Raw genomic sequence first — 19,864 nt, forward strand, 5'->3', positions numbered from 1 at the left:
TGTTGTTTGGTTTGGATATATATATATATATATATATATATATATGTATATATATACTATTTATTCTCATTAAAATAGCAAAAAGCCATGGTTTGTTGGGTAAGTTCGATTTTAATATTCTAATGTTGGCAACTTGATGAATATCCAATTGTTTAAAGTATTCCAAGGTAGGGCCCTTCTTTTGGTTGAAATTCCAGCATCTATTCATTGGTTGGGATTGTTATGTTTGTAATCATACATATATTATTGTCATATGCACTCTCCTTAGAATCTGTGCTATTATTTTATGTTATATGATGGTGTGAATTATGCGTATAGGTTCATTTTTGATTGAATTATCTTAACTTGCAATTGATTCGAAATTTCAATTTTGTCTCGTTGAAGTTTGATTTTAGTTTGTTATTATTGTTAAGGTTAGAAGCTTAATTATAATTAGCATATACTTGAAGGTCTAACTTGAGTTAAATATGAAGACCCGCCTAAAACTAGCATTCTTCTTCTTCACATATAATCTAAAATTAGATTATTAAGTTAATATTAAGAAGAAAATTATAATGTCTTCTGAGTAATCTATTTAGAAGAAAAATAACAGAAAATCGAGAATTTGAATATTAAATTTCTTATGTACCTTTTGAGCTAAGTTGAAAAGAAAACTAAATATTGCCAATAAAGAAATATCATACAATCAATTCTAAATATAATTCATTTGTTACTTACCATTCAAGAAAAGAAAATTTGTTCAAATTAGCAAGAATTTGTGACAAGGAACTACAAAGGATTAATTATCTCATCAATTAAATTAAGATTCTTGAAAACGTAATTACAGATTCAAACATCCCAAATAAATGCATACCAAAAGATTCAACTACTAATAAATGACCACTTTTTAGTGAACTCAACAATTTTTTTGTAAGACACCTCTTTGAATGTGATGAGCTGCAAAGGAGAAATTGATTGGATGAGACAGACAAACACATTTTGTTTGTTCACTTCTTCAAGTCCTCACAATTATTGTATATAGAATGGCTACAACTTTTGCTTCAATCTTACCATAAAGTGGGGCCCTTTTGTTCAGAGAAGATGAGATGTCATGAGAATAGTTTTATTGGTAAAGCAATTGGGACTGCCTCAAATTTCCTTGCTTGCTTTCTTATTTAAAGAAAGTTAATTTCTACCAAATTTGGTAGTATTGTCTTCTTCTGTCTAACTTGTCTTTTGTTATAAATATCGAAAGGCTACAAGGATTATCTATCCCCCTTAATTCACTGACTGCTGTTACTTTAAAAGACGAGGGGAGAGCATGGCAAGATAAGATGGCAAGTCAATTAAGACAACCCCAAGAAAAGAAACAGGGAAAAAAAAAAAAAACTCAAAGAAATTTAGTTGTAAATATAATTTGTTAGCCAATTAAAATCAGATTAGACACCCAATATTCTCCAAACAAATGTCATCAAAAGTAGGGAAAACTATCAAGAAAGTCGCCCACTAAAAAATTGAGATTAGGCACTTTTGTTTAATTTTAATTTAGATTATTGCAAGTCGATAGGAAAAGGAAAACAAATATTGTCATGCACGTCCAAAATGAACCAAGTGTTTATCTCCACCGCAGAAGTTAGTATGTTTATGTTGGAGTTAGAGTAAGTTTATGGTTGAGATGTAAAGTTTGAAAAGAAGTTCCTCAATAATTGAAAAAATTAGGTCTAAGAGAAGAAAGCAAAATTGCTTAATAAATATGAGAATTAGATGATAGAGAAAAAGATGAAGTTGGGTAGACAAATGTAAAAATTGAAAAATAAATTCAAAAATGAAAAGAGAGTTCCTCTAAAAAGGTAAATCCTCGAAGTGAAGTTCTAAAATAAATAATAAAATAAGATAAATAAACAGATACAAGAATATAAACTTGAACCAAACTTTAATTATATTAAGATTACTAGAATTAAAGAAATTTTGGAACCAAACTTTAATTATATTAAGATTTACTAGAATTAAAGAAATTTTGGAATACGTGTCAAATGGAGTATGAAAAAAAATCGTAGAAAGTGAAAACTTTTGATGAGTTTAATATTACAATTTAAGTTCACGGACAATCTAAACACAAATCTTGGATTAGGTGTCCGAACAATTTGTTGCACACTTAGAATGAGAGTAAAAATACTTCCCCACCCAAAAAAATCCACAAGGACGACCCATGTCACTATCCGACCATGCCCGAGTACAATGTACTCATAGGCACATGTTAAAAGATATGGTTTCTCCAAACGTGGTGGGGTACCAGTCTAAAATAATTGTAAATAAAGTAGTAGATACTATAAGATTATTAAACAAAATTAGAATTTAATGAATAAAATGATTGTTTTCATCATCCTAAACTTAGAAGTCACCTATCGAGCATGGACAAATAAAGCTAGAATTTTGCTAACCCATTAACGATGGTAATTCAACTACTGAGTACTAAAATCTAATAAAACTAAAAATTTGCTCCAAATTCAATGGGGGCAAGATCCAATCATAACTATCAGCACTAGAAGACTAACAGTCAAGGGATTGGGATAGACACCTTCCTTAAGAGCTAAACTAGCTGACTATCATTAATTTCTTTAAATTGTGTTATATATAAAGAGAAAGAAAGAGTTGCTTAAAAGAAAAAGAGAAGGTAGTTTACTTTCCTCATACTTTGTTAGAACTGTAGTCTTTCTCTAAGTCATGAAGGAATCTTGAAATACAAATCCAAAGATGGTCAGGAGTTTTTCTTCCAATATGCATCATGATGCTTGAAATGACGTCCAGAGAGAAACTATGAACCTCAGGCTTTAATGCCATGCGAATAAGCATAGCCGTCCACACTTGTGGTGCTAACTTTATTGCTTGACGGAGGCACTGAAACCCGTGGACAACTCTTTCCAGCATAGCATGATCCTATAAACAAAATAACACCATATTGTCCATCACCCTAACAAATTTGTTCCGACTTTGAGAATGCTTTGGTTTGTAAGGATAATATTTGAAGTAAATATGTAGAAGTTGAGTCGAGCAAACCTCAGATCTTGTCTGACGATTCTCATCGGATGAGCACCCAAAAACTTCATCCTGCAGAACAATGTCAACTGTTGCAATGATGTCGCGGAGGAGGAAAACTCGTACCCTTGAACCTTTCTTAGAGAGAATGAAAAGAAAAAGATCTTCAGTTGCTGCGACAACTGCTGGCATGTCAAATGATTTCCATCCTAGGGGATTCGAAGAATTGTTCTTATGAGATTCCTCACTTGACTCGGAAGCCTGTTCAGAAATGGCTGCAACCTGTAACAATATTTTCTTTGTTAAGATACGAATAAAGAAAGCTGGCAGACCTCTTGGAACGTTGTTCAGTTAGAAAAATAAAATCAGAAAATGTGAAATGTGAACAAAACAAAGAAAAGATAGCCAAGTATTTGCGTATATTCATCACTGGTACATTCTTTTCCAAAGACAAAGTACTTGCTACATAATAGAGAAATAAGAGGAAGAACTTACTAAGCGTTCAAGCCGATTCCACCTAATGGATCCATCATTTCGGATGAGGAGTTCCCTTAAAATTCTTCTCATATCAGGGTTTGGATCTTCCAAAAGCCTCCCAATGACGAAAGGATATGCACTTTCTAAGACCTTGAATTCAGGATCAAGGACTTTTGCAGTGCCTTCAAGTGACCCTAACGCTCTTATGACCAAGGCATAGTCCGGAGGAAGGGAGAAATCAAATTCATACATCACACTGTATAGCTGGTTCATCACTCCCTGAAATCCATGTCAATTTGCACGCAGAAGACTCTTCAGCTTTAAATATGGTCGGCAGATCAAAAGGATTTTTATTTTCTTTTTCCTTTTGAGATAGTAAATGGAAATTAAAATTCAGAAACAAGAAAATGAACCTGAAAATCCAGTGATTGTTTTCTCCCATCGCCAAATGATGCATTTAGTGCATCAGAAACTAATCGGATATCAACCCCTTCAGGAATGAATCCCAAAGAAAGAAAATCATTGGCCAAACCAAGTGAGTCACGATTTACAAAGTGCACCAGCTGAAAGAAAATAAACTTTTAACTGGCTTTCTGACATTCCTACCACATTTTGCATCAAACTTAGAAAATGAGGACTGGAAGCAAAAAGTAAAAATGACGTGAAAGAAAAACAGTAGTTGTGACCAGATAACTGAAAACAAAATTATTCAACATTAAATGTTGCGACAAATATACTTTTATTGACAAGAAAGTTATGTGCAGCCTAGACCAGTATTAAGCAACCTTAGACCATTCAACAATGATGGAAATTCAAAGGGAATTACCCATATTAAATCCTGGACAATATCCCTGCTAGTGTCTCTTGGAATCTATTTTGGGGTTAAAAAACAATTTTGGTCTGGAATTTTTGTGAATTGACAATTTAATCCATAAACTTTAGTTTGTAACAATTTAGGCCCATTTGATGACCATTTGACTTTTTATTTTTTGTTTTTAAAAATTAAGGTTATAAACACTATCTTCCACCTATTGATTTTTTGTTTTGTTATCTACTTTTAAGGAGTGTTTTAAAAAGCCAAGCCAAAGTTTGACTTTTTTACTTTTAGAATTTACTAAAATTTCAAATATTTTGTTAGGAATGATGAAAAATATAAAGAAGTAGCAAAATAAATAAATAAATAAATAAATAAAAATTAACAATTTCAGAAACTAAGAGAAAGCAAAATGGTTATCAAACAGGCCTACTTTCATTTTTAAGGGTCAGTTTTTGTAACGTAATGACACAATCTCTATAATTTATTAATGGACTCCAATCTATATAAGTAAGAAATCTAATTAAATCTTAACATTACTATTCCCATTAGAGACTAAAGTTTAGAGATGATATTCTTTACGAACTAAACTTCAAGAACTAAAGGTGTTTTTCAGTCTCGTTTTAAATTTCCCAAACAAAAGTTTTCCAACCCTCGAACCCTCTCCTTTCTTTTGTGGGGGGGGGGGGGGGGGGGGGGGGCGTTGATGAGGATATTATTTTTCCCACCATGTTTCATGTTTTCACGAATCTCTAAGCATCATATGTACGATAAACATCCCAACTTGCATGCAATATCTAGTTCGGGGGTGGAAATAAGAGAAGTTAAACAGATGGTGACATGTCAAAATTACATCCCATTCTACCAAATGCTTCTTCAAATCAGTGGTAAGCCTAAACAGTCAACTTATTGAACAGAGGAACAATATTTCCTTACCACTTGAATCAGTCCAACACGATAATGCCGAGGGATATCACCCATCATCCCAAAGTCAAAATATGCAAGAGAGCCATTCTCAGTAGCAACAAGGTTCCCTGGATGTGGATCAGCATGGAAAAAACCCACCTCAAGCAGTTGCCTCAAAGAGCAGTACAATCCCTACAAGAGATAGTGAATAATACTTATAGAATGGCAGACATTAAATTTTATGTAAATAACCCACTTTAAGAAACACAAACAGAACAATAGAGAATGGATACAGCTGTCTGTCAAGAAAAAAGCTTTCCTATCCTTTTCCTTTTTTTGTTTGTAAAAAACTTATTACATTAATAATAAAGATAATATAAAAGATTGGAAAGAGAAACAAGAAATAGACGAACAATTTCTGTATAATACCTGGTCAATGAGCTCCCTTCTATTCAAATGAGCCTTTTCCAAGCCAACTTCATCAGTAAGCTTTATTCCATCAATCCATTCCATGGTAAGCACAGCTGTTCGAGTGAAGTCCCAATATATTTTGGGGACTTTAACACAGTTTGATTTCTTATAGTTAACAGAGCCATCAACTGCATAACTCTTCCCACTGTCGCCTACTTCATTGTTATGAAGAAAATCATACAAATGCTAGTCAGTTATCAAACTTCAAATGGTTTAGCAAAAGATGATCCTCAAAAAGAAAAGTACGGTTCACAATGGATATTGGCTTCAGTATATGGAAGTAGTAGTATTCTTAGGACATAATAAGAATACCTTAGCACTTACATGGTTGACATCCATAGAGAGAACAAAAACGCTCAGCATTTTTCCCTTCTTGAATATAATTGATTTCATCAAACATGTGCCTAACCTGTTCATTAACAGGACTTGTATGTGAACAACAAGTCAGGCAATTGACAAAATATATCTAACAAAAGAGAGAGAGTGACAAGAGAACGAAGCATGCCCCCAATCTTTGAGAGAACTCAACACCTCTCAGTGTTATCGTGAAGTAATATTGGCCATTACGATCACGCAAGGAGACCTGAATAGTTAACCCTTGGAAAATTGTTTGGGGTTTCATAGTGCCAAAATATTTTTACAATAATAACAATCGAAAAAAGTTACTGAAGCTCACAAATCTTGAAATATGCTGCAAGATAATTTCAAACATGATCCAAGAAAAATGATGTCAAACATCCAACATCTTAAATTTAAAATATATGATATATATCGACTTTTTTGGATAATTTTCAGAGATATTCACAACTGAAATAACCACAAAATGGGGAAAGAGAATCCCTCTTAAAGGTAATAAATAACTTACAAGCAAGAAAGCCACAAATGGAAAAGAAGATCAGTTCTAACAAATACAAAGTATCCACAGGCTCACCATTTCATTAACAGCTACTAATAAATCTTTCCGGGCCTTGGCAAATCGTTTTAGCTGGCCACCAATCATCTGGAACAACAAGGCATCAAGAGTCAATGAAAGAGACATCCCAGGTCTTTGGACTTTGACAGCTACAAGCTCTCCAGAATGCAGGTGAGCTGCAAGACTTGAGGCAGAAAAAATGGGTATATAACTTCAGCTTACATCAAGATTCAAAACTTTCACATCCATATCTGAACACTCATCTCATGGATGAACATGAAGAGATGGTTTGAAGAATTTGAAACAAAAGAGAAAATTTTCCATTCAGGAGAGTGGAAGTCACTTACCCTTATAAACCTGCCCCAAGGATGCAGCTGCAATGGGCTCTGGGCTAATATCAGCAAAAATTTGTGAAACAGGACGACCCAACTGATTCTCAATAGATTTGATTGCTTGGTGAGTTGGAAATGGAGGTATTTTGTCCTTGAAAAAAGAAAGTTCAAACTATCAGCAAAGACTGAAAGAAGGTAGTTGGGAAGAAAGTCATCTCTAAAGACTATTTATAATGCATATGATGTTCAACTCAGAGGAACCAATTAAGAATTAAGAAAACCTCAATACCTGTAACCTTGCAAGTTCTTGGCAATACACTGTTGGCAATATATCTGGCCTCGTGCTCAAAGCCTGCCCAAGCTGTAATTCAAGCACAATCACTTTTAATTCATCTGCCTCTTTTCACCATCAATCAACCTTAAGTTGATATATTAATAATACAAGCAACAGATAAACAGTGATAAAACCTTATGCAACCTCATTTCGCATAGGTTATGGATGATTCAAAACAAACTAAAGAAAATGCACAATTGCAAGAGTCTGGATGCAACATTTCCAATTAAGGGAAAAAAACTTGCCTTGATATAGAAAGGCCCCAATCTGATTAGTGTTTCTCGAAACTGCAAGGAAAAAATAACACTTTACTAAGTCAATCAAAAACATCTTACTCAAAAGCACATGGAACAAAAAAAAAACCAACATCTTTTACACGCAAACGATATACAGGGAATGGGGCAGACATAACAACCTTCAGACCAGTAAAGCTTCATTGACTGGGTTTTTAACTATTATACTAAAAGATTATTCACAGATGAAAACATCTGCGTAGATGCATAAGATAAGTACCTTAATGGCGCGCTTTTTTAAGTCATGAACAAATAACTGCCATATGGTTAGCTTCAATACATGGAATGAAATAATTGCTGCCCTATAGAACGCAAAAAATGGGCCAAAGCGATAGACAGAGGAAAGTCTCTTGGATCTGTAAGTTCCAAGTGCATGCCCAAATTCATTTTCCAGCAATTGCTTCCTCAATTTCGCATACTCTGCAGATGGCCTTTCACCATGTACGCTTGAATAGCCAGTAGAAAATCTGCATCACAATACTTAAGTAAATGGCAATAGTAAGCATATAAATATTAGGAGAGAACAATTCCTGGTGATAAGGTGTTTGCAGTTTTTCCTCCATTTCATTTATCAATGAAATCATTTCTTCTGTTAAAAAAATAATAATAAATCCTGGCAAAATATATATATATATATATATATATATATACATATATATATAAGACAACAGCTCCTTCTCAAATATGATCATCCACTCACGAGTTTTGGTGAAACAAGTTTGTCAACAGATAAACATCTCGTCTCCTCAGAGCTTGAATATCTTGCAAATATCCCAATGATATGCATTTTCCAAAATCATTGACATGGCACAAATCTGCAAGAGTAGCAAAAATGCAGAATTTATAAATTGTAATTGAAGTGTAAATAGTTATGTCCTAAAATACGTGGAATATGAAATGGAAATGACAGGGCAATCCTCAAGGCAGATGAGAATTGATTCATTTCAGTTAAACGTGATCGACACATTCACTTCCCTAAGCCTTCCAAAATATATTTGCACTTGGAAGTTATTACATTAGAGCATAGAAACCATTTCACAAATATAAGTTTTGCGGATAAGTTATCCCAAGTGGACAACATTCTGGCATCCTATTCCTTTCACTCCAAGCCTAGATAAATTGATTCAATCCCAAAAAGAAAAATACAGATCTCAAGTCTGTGTATGGTTAAACAGTTGAGAAGCTGTGAGAAAGATAGGATTTTCGAACAAAGTAGTTGGTTAGATATAAGTCCAGTAAAACAAACAAACAAACAAACATACATGTATTTTTTAACTTAATTCTATGACTCCATAGCATGATCCAAACGAAGCAGCTTATCATGGATTCACATACATATTTGAAAAAGGAAAAAAAATATCCTTATGTTTAAACTACAATTTTGTAGGCAAAATCATAAAAACCATTCTAGAACAAACAAAATCAGAAAAACATTCGAACCAAAAACAGCCGAATGAGCTCAAACAAAATCCCAACAATCCTGTTAATAGATATCATATGTCATTCTTAAATCCCAACATCCCGTTCATATAACCAGAGGCTATGAATCCCAACATCCCGTTCATATAACCAGAGGCTATGAGAATGCAGATACGATTGATTGAACTCTTTAAGTGACGCGAGTGATTTTTTCTTTTAAACGAAATCCTAATTCTTAATTCACATTTCACGCTTCACAATTTGCGGCTGTTACGTTTGTTAAGTGCTGTGGTGGGGGTAAAATATAGTTCAAGATCATATAAGCTCGTCGAAATTTCCTCAAATTAGCTATTACACTTAGCTCAATCCGTAGTACCAGAACAACAGAAGTCCAAAAAAGTTACCTCAACCGAAGTCCAAAATGTAGCTCCCGCAAATCAAATCAAGAAAAGTATCAATAAACGAGTAACGAAGATCCTAAAATCCTAACGTCGCCGATTACGAAGTAATTTCTCTACTCTACTTGAATTTTCGAGTGATTTGATTTGATTTATCACTTCCATTCTAAATCTCTTAAGAATCACCAGACAGACATCACAGAAACAAAAGGAATTAGAAAATGCAAGTAAGAATGGTGAAGAATATACAAAGAAGAAAGTACTTGGGTATGGCGGAGTGAGCAGGCGGTGGCGGTTGAGGCGCGCAACGACATTCCTCATCGGCTAATGACTAAAAAGAACGAGAAATGCAAGAAGAGGTTGGAGAATCCATTAGAGATGCATCTTGTTCCAACAATTGTTCGAGAGAATGAAGAAATTTGAAAGAAACCTGCAGCTGCAGAAGAAGAGTGCGAGAAGGAAAGGAAGTGGAAAGTCGGGGAAGGTGGTTTGGGTAAAGAAACGAGAAAATGCCACGTTTTGGGTCTACTTGGCGCCTCCTCCAAACACCAAATACCTTCGGGACATTTTCTTTTTCTTCTTAAATTTGAGCTTCTTTGGATATGCAATGAGATAACTTAGCTCTAACAAATTGTTATGTAACAGAAATAGGATTTCTTCTCTTTAATTTAATTTAGGTTAAATAAGAATTTTGGTCTCTGCTGGAAAAAACTTTTAATTTAATTGCTATGATTTTTAATTTAAGAGGTGAGAATGAGAATTTAGTCACCACCATTTTTAAACTTTAATTTACTTTATTGAAAATAACTTTTTTTATTTGGAAACCATCCATCAACAGAGAAATTACTAAACATCATTAGTAGTGCAATAAACACAAGTCACACAGGTTAAGGAGAAGGAGGTAGTGAAGTTGAAAACTTTTGCACTTATCAATGTGTAAATAAATGTATCAACAAGTTGTATTAATGTCTTATGTAGGAGAAATAAACGATATCTAAGACTAAAACAAATGACTTTGTCTACGCTTTAGTATGATTCACACTACCATCATTAAGTAGATTAATGACCCCAAAGGTAATGACTCTACTTAATATTATGGACTTTTAGGGACAAAATACTTTTTCAATCCTCGTGTATAGTCATCGAACTTTAATCTCAATGCATCCAGGAATCGAACTTAAACTTATTATCAAACACGATCTAAATGATCGAAAAATACTAAACCATCTGCTTTTTATCAAATAGATAAACTAATTGAATCTCACGTTAAAACAAGGTTTAGAAGCACAAAGTTACTTGCATTTTTGTTAGATTTGGATTGATTTTGTTGTATTTAGAAACAACATAAATTTTGGACCAATAAATTTAGTTTTGAAGGCTGAATTTCCAAATTAGAGTTTAGAGAGCAAAAATATATATATATATATTTAATTTAAAAATGATAGCCTCCAAAGTTCCCTGCACCGTTCCGACGCTAATTCGTTATTCGACCGAGTAGAACTGTAAATTTGTAAACCCTCGATTTAGGGTTTATATCTCGTTCGTTCTTCAATCTCGTCATCTTCTTTTTCTCCGGCGACAATGGCGAACGAGCAACGGCAATCGTCAGAACCCTGGACCCTCGAAACAGTACCTTTCATTATTCTTATCCTCATAGCATCTCACATCTTGGCTTTGGTACTCTCTAACTCTAATTTTTGTTCATTTTGGGGCATTTGCATCCAAATTCATGTTTGCTCACGTCCACTTAATTTGTGTAGGTATATTGGATTTATAGGTTAGCAACTCAAAAACAACCTCCAAGGAGGAAGGCACACTGAGTTACTGTACGATTCGTTCTTGAAGAAATTTTAGTGGAACCTTAGTTCATTATTTGTTATGATTTATGTCACTGATGTTGAGGAGGCAGTCGTAAAAAGAAGCTATATATCTATGTTTCTCTGTAAGTATCCGTCGGTGTGTATCCTCAGAATCTCTGTTTGGTATTGCAAGAATGTTGGAATGTTAGTTGCAAATCAGATTTGATTTGTATGGTTTTAATTTCATAATTTTGAAGCCGATCCATTCACATATGTGTTATCTTGTTTGGTTTTCGTTATCTTGGAGTGCTTGGCTATTTGCAGATTTTCACTAATTTTATGGGAAAAAAAACTTGGCCTTCTAGGACTTCTCCAAAATTCACTTGGTAAAGTAACAGGTCTTAAGCAGTCGTTTAAAGCATGCTTCCATTAGGATAGGTAAAGAATCATCAGGTCAAGGAAGGATCAAACTTCGAAGGAATTCTATACTGAAATCCATTATTTAAGAGTCTGTTTTGCCAGAACATATGAACTTTTGCCATCAAAACTTTTAGAGAAAAGTGTGAAAACAGTTAGGAACGTATATCCCCGCTTTCATTCTCACATGAAGAATAACTGAATCTGCTTCTTGTTCCACGGAGAAATGGATCGCTGCTGCTTCCTGTGGACTAAGAGCTCCATTAGTTTTCTCCTAGCATAGTTAGTGAATAGTGTCAAACTTCTGTAACTTGTCAACTGCAGACTCTCTTTCTTGTACGGTCGGCAGACTCTATTGGGATTATATATCGTCAAGAATTCTCTACGTAAATTTCAGATTAAAAGGACAATATGATGTTGTGCTAGACTTTTAAGTTTTTCTTGAGATCACCTAGGGTGGATTGTTGGTGTTTAAATATTAGTTTAAGTAGTGGTGTTAATGAATGAAATTATATTTTCAACGACCAGTCTAGTCTAGCAATGAAGAAATTGAGTATTCAAGATACTATATGAAGTGTGAAGGAGGAAAACTTTCATTTCCTTCTTATGTTATGAGTTCTTATAGTTTTATACTAAATCTAAATTGTACATTTTATTACACATTCTCATTTACCTAAAGCCTCTAAAATCAGTGAAAGGATCATGTTGGCCCCTTATTATATACCCTTATGGACGCAAGGGTAAAAGGGGCACAAGGATGGTTATTAGCAAGTTGGGGGAGTCATCCAATTGTATGAATGATGATCCAAGGATAGTTAGAGGTGACAGTTATTAGGAAGTTGTTTAAATATTGTGAAAGGTCAGAAGAGGATAGGGAAGTTTTAGTATGTGTAATGGGTTTCTTTATAGAGTGGAAGTGTTTTTGTAATTTGCTTACGAGCATTCTCTGTGAATTCAATAAAGAATACCTCAGTAGTTCCTATCAGATAATTGTCAGGATCAATACCAATTGAGGCATGATAGAATCATAATATGAATTTGATTTATTTCTCCCTTAGATACGTGTCTTAGATTTACTTAAGTATTTTCCCAGGTAAAGTGTTTGAATTATTATCCTTGGTGTATTTCTTAGGAAAGGAACTACTGAAGTATTCTTTATTTGCTAGGTGAACATTAGAGTTGATTTGACTTTACCCTCAACAGGATACTTGTATTGTCATCCATACCTTTCCTGAGATATCTAGTCCATATACTGTTTGGCTGCAATGTTGAATGATGGAGAAGCTGGAGCAAGGTATTTACACATAACGCCAGCCATGGTGTGTTTCTTCATATGGGTGCTCATAATTGTCATTACTCATGATCACCATTTTGTTGTATTCTTTTTGCTGCTTATACAGCCTAGGATTAGAGATAAATTTGGGAGTTTGCCTAGTTGTCGATGAAGGACATGAAAATAATAAATAAATGATTTCAAGCCATGACATTTTTAGGCTAGACACTAAACACCCGTGAATATCAAAAGAAAATTTTTAGGTTTTGATTTTGCCTTTCCTCTCGAACATCCACTCAATGAAAGTACCTTTCTCCAGCTCATCTTTTCTTGAAAATGAAAGGGTCTTCAAATCAAGCTGTCTAATGCCTAGAATGTTTTTCAGTAATTTTGATAGTAGATCTGCTTTGTAATTTAATTATCAAATAGATTTAACGATGTCCACATCACGAAAATATTTTTGTTACCCTATTCTAATGTATAATCTGTCATCTTGTCAATAAAACTATATTTTTCTGTTAAACAAAAAGAAGAAGAAAATTGTCCCTTTAGCTTGTTGCTGTCTTTTGTTCTCTTATTTTTGTTCAATGAGAGGCCTGTCACTTTCAAAGCACCAAATACCTCAACAACACTAGCATATTGCTTTCTCCATTACATGTTAAAGCTCATAAATAACTTGTAGAAGAATCTCATTTACATAGAAAAGAAAGAAATATGTTCTAATTTTCTCACTTTTCCTTGGCATTAGTAGAAGCAATGTGTGGTAAGAAATTTGATTTATAAAAATGTGGTTGTGGTTCATTCTCTCACAAAGGGATACTAGCTGTCTGTCCAAGCAATCTTACTTGTACTTTTTGCAACGTTGTCATAATCTTGCTTTTCCAGCTAAGGCAGATCCCATGACTTATTACATCAATTGATCCTTTCTTCATGTTAGTTTTGTTTGATAGGCGATTGTCCATTGCTAGAGTTACCTTATTCAAGACCATCCAATAATTTTGATATATTCCTCTAGTGATTTTTTTTTTCTTTAGCCATCTGATGTTTTGAGTGCTTAGGATCATTTTTATTCTTGTAGTATAGCCTGTGATATGCTATTTTCTTTTCCCTAAGGTGAAACTTTGGGTTCTCTACTGAAACTAAAGTGATTGAACTCAGTTGATTTGTTGGTTTTGTGCTTTTTGTTGAAGATAATAGAGCAACTGCTCACCAATTTGAGAGCATCTTGATGGATTGATCTAAAATATTGGGCTAAACTGTTATTTGACGTGACTTTTTCAGAACAAGGTTTCAAGCCGTACTTAAATTCAACGCTTTTCATGTGGGTTGCATTTTATTATGCTGCTGGTTTATTTTTGCAATGAACCGTGGGAGTTCCCCTCCAAAACGGATGATACTTAATTTGATTTTATCAATGTCAAAACATGCAATATAACGATAACACTACTTTTGTCAATATTGTGTTATAGGTATTGTTATTGTAATACCATGAAATTATAAATATGTCACATTTACTTTTATATCTAAAACTACTGTTATAGTTACAGTTAAATCACAGTAATATGACAAATTTGTAATTCTAAGTAATTGTGAATAAAAGCAATTCAATTAGGTTTGTTCATAATAATTGACCTGTCCATTGACTTAATCATCCTGTCTTCTTCCTCAATAGTCGCCAAACAAAGAAGGCAATTTTATTATTACTATTATTATTGGGAAAAGCTTTTAGTTTCAGAATTAAATTCTACTTATACAAATGAAACTCAATTCCTCTTAATTACGGCAAAGCATTATGAAAGCAAGAGAAAAATTAAAATGGGTATAAAAATTAGTTTTTGTATCATATTGTTCCAAACAACGCATTGCAGCCTTTCGATTTTGTCAATAAAAAGAATACTTCAAAGGGAATGAATGAAAAATTAACACGTGAAGAAATTGGATATACTTTTTTGTTTTTTTTTTCCATTCATCTCTTTTAGAGATTGTCTTAAAGCATAGTCTGGCTTACTCTGGAAGATCAGAGAAAAGGTAAAGCCTTTTACTCTAATCTTTTCCACCAGACCCACAGACGCCCACGCAACCCCTACCCCCTAACCCTAAACATAAGTGAGATAATAAAAAAAAAAAAAAAATCATGTCCAAACTTGGTTATTTGCAATTCGATACAATAGAAAATAAAATTTTGTTGCATTAACTACCGATGAAATAACAAACGGTCAATATAAACAAAAGTTAAAAATACAAAGACTAAATTGATATTTGATCTTGTAGATAAATACTTATAATAGAGCGTTTGAGATAAAAAGTAAGTTATTATAGTCCTATAGTTTGATTATAATAGTTTGTGTTTGTTGTGTATATTATTTTAGTTTGAGTTATGATAATATGAGCAAATTATCTTAGTTTGAAAATTAAATAATAAACATTATAGCAAAATAATAAAAAAATTATGAATGTCAAATACTAAGAACTGTAGCAAATAGTAAAAGTGGTTTTGAAATAGTGTTTATTATATATAATTAATTAGAGCATTTTAAACAGTATTTACTATAACAAGCTGTAATTAACTCATTCATAAGTTGTTGGATGATTATCGAGACTTTTTTTTAAGATTCAAGAAGTTTCTTAAAGACAATTTTTGGACCTTTGAATTTCACACTTTGTTTGATGGTCAAGTATCTTTTGCCATTTTAGGTGAGGATTCATGGTTGCCAAACCATCCCAAAATCTCCAACAAGTTGAGGGAGATAAAAAATAGAGAGAGTTTCTTCTTAGAAAGTTTTGGATTTTTCAATAAGATAGAAAGTTTGTAATTTCGATTCTATATAGTGAATTCTTCTATCTTTGTCCGTGGTTTTTACCCCAAACCTATTTAGGAGTTTTCAACGTAAAATTCTTGTGCACTATCCTCTTCCTTCTTCTTCTTCGTTATTATTGTTCTCAATCTATTTTAGTTGTAATTTTACTTTATTCGATCATAGTTCGAATATATAACCGTAAAGGGTGCTCTAAAAAATGGGGTGGGTATATAGATCTATATGTGTATATGTACATCAAGAGTTTGGAAAATCAACACCCACTTCTCACTTTTGCGAAGATAAGCAAAATTTTGAAATCGACCGATGGTCAAAAGATTAATTAATATAATCAACATACCTAATTACGATTGATTTGACAAATATACCTTTTTAGTTTTCTTCTGAAAAGGTATAAATTAAATATACTGATTTGGAAGTTAAAGACGAAAGCTTTGCAACTTTCAAGACCATTCAAAATACATTAATTTTTCTTTTTCCAAGTTTTTCGAAATTTGATGACATTCCAAATATATTCAAAGCTAATTTTAGTGACATAATCGTGAAAGGGAAATATAAACGTTGGTGTTCGAAAGCTACTAATTATACAATACTTGCTTTTCTAGTATATGTGATATAAAAACATATATTAATAATACGCCACAAATATTTATGTTGATGATTATTAGATTATAAAGTTTGTGTACCCTTTTTCTTTCTAAAAAATAATAATAATAAGTATGCAAAATTGTATGTCATATCAATCAATAAATAAATATCTTAGCATAAAAAACCACATTCTAAAATATTAGAAGTCAATGTCACTCGATTCTTTAATATTCATGATTTGTATGTTTTCATTATTTTAAGAATGCATTAACTTTTTTCTTAGTTTATAAATTATTTTCTAAAACAACTCGATAAATTAAACATGATTTTTGTCCTTTTACTTCAATTACGAGTGGATGTCTAGATTATAATCTATATTCTCTTAATCGATAATATATATCTTAAGTAGCACGAGATAATTAAATTTGTAATATTATTGAAAAAACGAGAAAACTAATTTCTTTTTATCCTTGAGTTTAGTACCCTACAAGTTTTTTCTTTAAAAAAAAATAGCGGTTTGAATAGAAGGCCCCTTGAACAATGTGTTTTGACACCATGTTAAACCCTTAATTAAACCTAAAAGCCTAAGTTTATGAATGAGCTCGAGTAAATTTAATATTATATTAAGGATAGTTACAAATATAACCATATATCTTGAAACATTTGTAGATATACCACAATACAAAATAATTTATAAACATAACATTAAATCATAGCTATTAATAATAGACTATATTGTTGATACAAATTTATCAACAAATTACTATACTCATAATTCTTCATAATTAGAATTGTTATACACTTACTATTACTTGGCTTACGTTCGTGGGATTAAAAACCCAACAAAAGTTTAATTTATAAATAAATAAATAAAATAACTAAAAATACAAATTTTATAAGAAAAATGGTTAGGAATTTTAATATATTTTGGAATTGGTTTGAGGTATATTTTAAAATACCCAAAATTACAATGTGGATTTTAAATGAGAAAGTTACAAAATCCAATGTAGGCCAGCCTTAAAGCTTGAACTATATAAAAATTGTGCTTTGTTAGTGGGAGTCAACAGATGTCACTAACCAATTGGGTAATTGTAAAACAAACACAATTACAATACTGAATATAATAAGTTCTATTTTCCTTTTTAAGCTACAAAATTCAGTGTACAACTCAAGCTATTCCCAATAACATGTTTTTCTTTTCTTTTCTTTTTTCTAATAAAGATTTGTTTTCTTATGGAAATAAAAATACATTTGTTTTGCTAATCTCAAGGCTTTGACCATCATAATTTGAATTATTAAAAATTCAAACAATCAAACCATTTCTTTCCCCCAATAAACAAATTTTCTAATTCTACACAACAGTAAATACACCCTCCATTTATGTATCATCGAGTAATTTTAAGGATGATTTACTTAAATATAATGAAATCTGTCATAAAATAATTGTTATTGTTCATAAATTCTAAATTCTTTTTTTTAATGGTGTGAGACTAATCTTCACTTAACTTTTTTTCTTATTATTTGTAATTTATTCTTATCCTGTTCGTATTATTAATTTTTTTATATTACTATTCCTTCTTCTTTATATTCTCAACTTTTATTGTTTGCAATTTTTTTATTTTCTTTTTAAAAATTTATTCATTATTTTTCATCTCTCATCTTCTTTTTTTCTTCTCGATACAAGATTTAGACGATATTAATACATAACCTAAATGATCGTGTAGATTGGGTACAAGTGTACAAGATCGTTTATATTATATTTGATACAAGATCATTTATACTGAGTATAATACCGTTTAGACTTGGTACAAAATCGTTTTTTCGATTTTTTTTTTTTACAAATTATTCTTTTTTTTTTTTTTAAATTCCTATTTGAAAATAATGAGAAAAAACATAAAATCACAACTGTAAAAATAAAAGGGCTAAAAAGAAAATATGATAGTATTTATTTATTTTATTAATTTTTAAAAGAAAATGATGAGTTTAGATTTAGTTGAGTGAGGAAGTACAATTGATCGCCCGAAGGGTTAAAAAAGTGGAATTTCCGATATCGACCATTTTACTCAAAGAAGCTGATTTCAATTCTGCGTCATTAATGGCACTTCTTGTCCCGACCTTTTTTCTCCTTCCACGTGTCGCTATCCTCATCGTTAATTTCGAGGTCGTCTCATCAATCCTTCCTTCTATGTCAAAATAACCGTCCGAAACTTCCGAACGTACCCCCAATATTTGGTGGAATTTGCATCCAATGCCATCCGTCCCAAATGGTGTATTTAGGGGAAAAGAAAAGAAAAGAAAAGGGAAGGGCGGGTGGGTGGGTGATTTTCCAACGCACGGCCTTCATTAAGTGGGACCTGACCAGCTCAGAAAATTGGACCATTATTGTCGTTTCATGATTCTCTCATCTAACTATTCTTTCTTTTAACTCAATTTGTTTTTATTCTCCATTTATCTATCTATATTTTAACACTCCCAACAATTTATTCGATTTTATATAGAGGTGTTTTCAAAAGTAAATAAATTGATAAAATATTTACGTTCCAAACAAACAATATTATTAAAATACAATTTTTATTATATTTTATATTTTTATGAAATATAAATATTTTGTTAAATATTATATCTTTTTACTTATTTTCTTTTACATAACTAGAACTTTCAGTTTTTTTTTACAAATTTAACCATATGGTACATTCTTTCTTAATTATTCGACAAAAAGGAATCAAAAGACTTTTGTAATCATGCCTCTCCCATTATTTGCAAAAGTTTGGAATATGTCTCTAGCGACTTTAATATAGATGATCTAAGATATATACTCAGTAAATAGTCGAATGTTGTATTTTTTCTAGAAAAAGAAGTCAAAAGATTTAATTATCAACCTTCATAAGTTGTACACGTGTATATTTTTGTCATTAATTATTTACATTATTTTAGAAGGAAACCTAGACAGTTAAAGAATGTTTCTCCTCCTCGATGAGTTGAGCTCCCAATCACGAATGTTTTGTGTCATTACCTATAAATCTTCTCAAACATTATTGTTTTGTATGCAAACCCGAATATAATATGTAAAATACAAAAGAACTCAATACGATGAAAACCCTCTATAACTATTGTGTGACTTAGTTGATAATTTCATAAACCACTGATTTAACACCTTTAGATTTTCGATCTCCTTATTTAAAAGTCAAATAATCTCAAGATAATTAGATTCCACTAAGAAGAAGCAAAAAGGCTAGCAACAAGAAATTGATCTTAAACCCACTTGATTGTCTTTAATTCTAACTATAGAACATTGAAATTACTGTTCAACCACTTTGCATCTAATTAAATCAAGTTGTATTTCCTTAATGATCTCGCAAAATCCAACCTAGATCTCTGACAACAATAGACTAGTTGCATTATAAAAGAGAATGGTACTCGTGACATCAGTGAAGAAATCCAACGATGAATTGCCACAACTCATGAAGGAAATTAATAGGAAAACGAACATCAATCATCCACATTAGTACAAATTCTTATCGATATAACTCATCAACTAATTCTAAGAGGATTGTCAATAGAGATTTTCCCCTGTAAAACATATCTATTCCTATACTCCC

At 32.1% G+C, this 19,864-nt stretch overlaps 1 protein-coding gene and 1 long non-coding RNA gene across 7 annotated transcripts; one reads left to right on the forward strand and one right to left on the reverse strand.

The window, feature by feature from the left end:
- Nucleotides 1-2,562: 2,562 nt before the first annotated feature.
- On the reverse strand, nt 2,563-9,989 carry LOC103488364 (uncharacterized). 3 transcript variants are annotated; one of them, XM_017044599.2, is made up of 15 exons: nt 9,803-9,989; nt 9,636-9,703; nt 8,256-8,370; nt 7,776-8,022; nt 7,508-7,549; nt 7,218-7,289; nt 6,944-7,079; nt 6,615-6,772; nt 6,008-6,092; nt 5,642-5,838; nt 5,243-5,404; nt 3,906-4,055; nt 3,511-3,771; nt 3,037-3,297; nt 2,563-2,916 (listed from the first exon to the last, which is right to left on the reverse strand). In XM_017044599.2, the coding sequence occupies exons 2-15, from the start codon at nt 9,691-9,693 to the stop codon at nt 2,668-2,670; spliced, it is 2,193 nt and encodes a 730-aa protein (XP_016900088.1). In that variant the 5' UTR covers nt 9,694-9,703; nt 9,803-9,989; the 3' UTR covers nt 2,563-2,667. The 3 variants fall into 3 exon arrangements, with proteins under 3 accessions (XP_016900088.1, XP_008445287.1, XP_008445286.1); XM_008447065.3 differs by having other exon boundaries at nt 5,642-5,835; nt 9,636-9,989; XM_008447064.3 differs by having other exon boundaries at nt 9,636-9,989.
- Nucleotides 9,990-10,697: 708 nt separating this feature from the next.
- Nucleotides 10,698-14,390, forward strand: LOC103488363 (uncharacterized). 4 transcript variants are annotated; one of them, XR_537429.3, is made up of 4 exons: nt 10,782-11,049; nt 11,133-11,314; nt 12,792-12,882; nt 14,143-14,390. It is a non-coding gene; the product is annotated as an uncharacterized LOC103488363 (long non-coding RNA). The 4 variants fall into 4 exon arrangements; XR_537428.3 differs by lacking the exon at nt 14,143-14,390 and having other exon boundaries at nt 10,785-11,049; nt 12,755-13,179; XR_537427.3 differs by lacking the exon at nt 14,143-14,390 and having other exon boundaries at nt 10,785-11,049; nt 12,792-13,179.
- Nucleotides 14,391-19,864: the final 5,474 nt, after the last annotated feature.

The sequence above is a fragment of the Cucumis melo genome, chromosome 3 (genome assembly GCF_025177605.1).
Source record: "Cucumis melo cultivar AY chromosome 3, USDA_Cmelo_AY_1.0, whole genome shotgun sequence".
Classification (NCBI taxonomy): Eukaryota; Viridiplantae; Streptophyta; class Magnoliopsida; order Cucurbitales; family Cucurbitaceae; genus Cucumis; species Cucumis melo.

What these genes read in the sequence shown, in the direction of transcription:
- LOC103488364 (XM_017044599.2), bottom strand. Translation starts at nt 9,693, where the DNA reads ATGAGGAATGTCGTTGCGCGCCTCAACCGCCACCGCCTGCTCACTCCG. An exon ending in CTTGGGGCAGGTTTATAAGG is followed by an intron (nt 6,773 to 6,943) that starts GTAAGTGACTTC and finishes CAAGTCTTGCAG; the next exon opens with CTCACCTGCATTCTGGAGAG. An exon ending in ATCGTCAGACAAGATCTGAG is followed by an intron (nt 2,917 to 3,036) that starts GTTTGCTCGACT and finishes TTTTGTTTATAG; the next exon opens with GATCATGCTATGCTGGAAAG.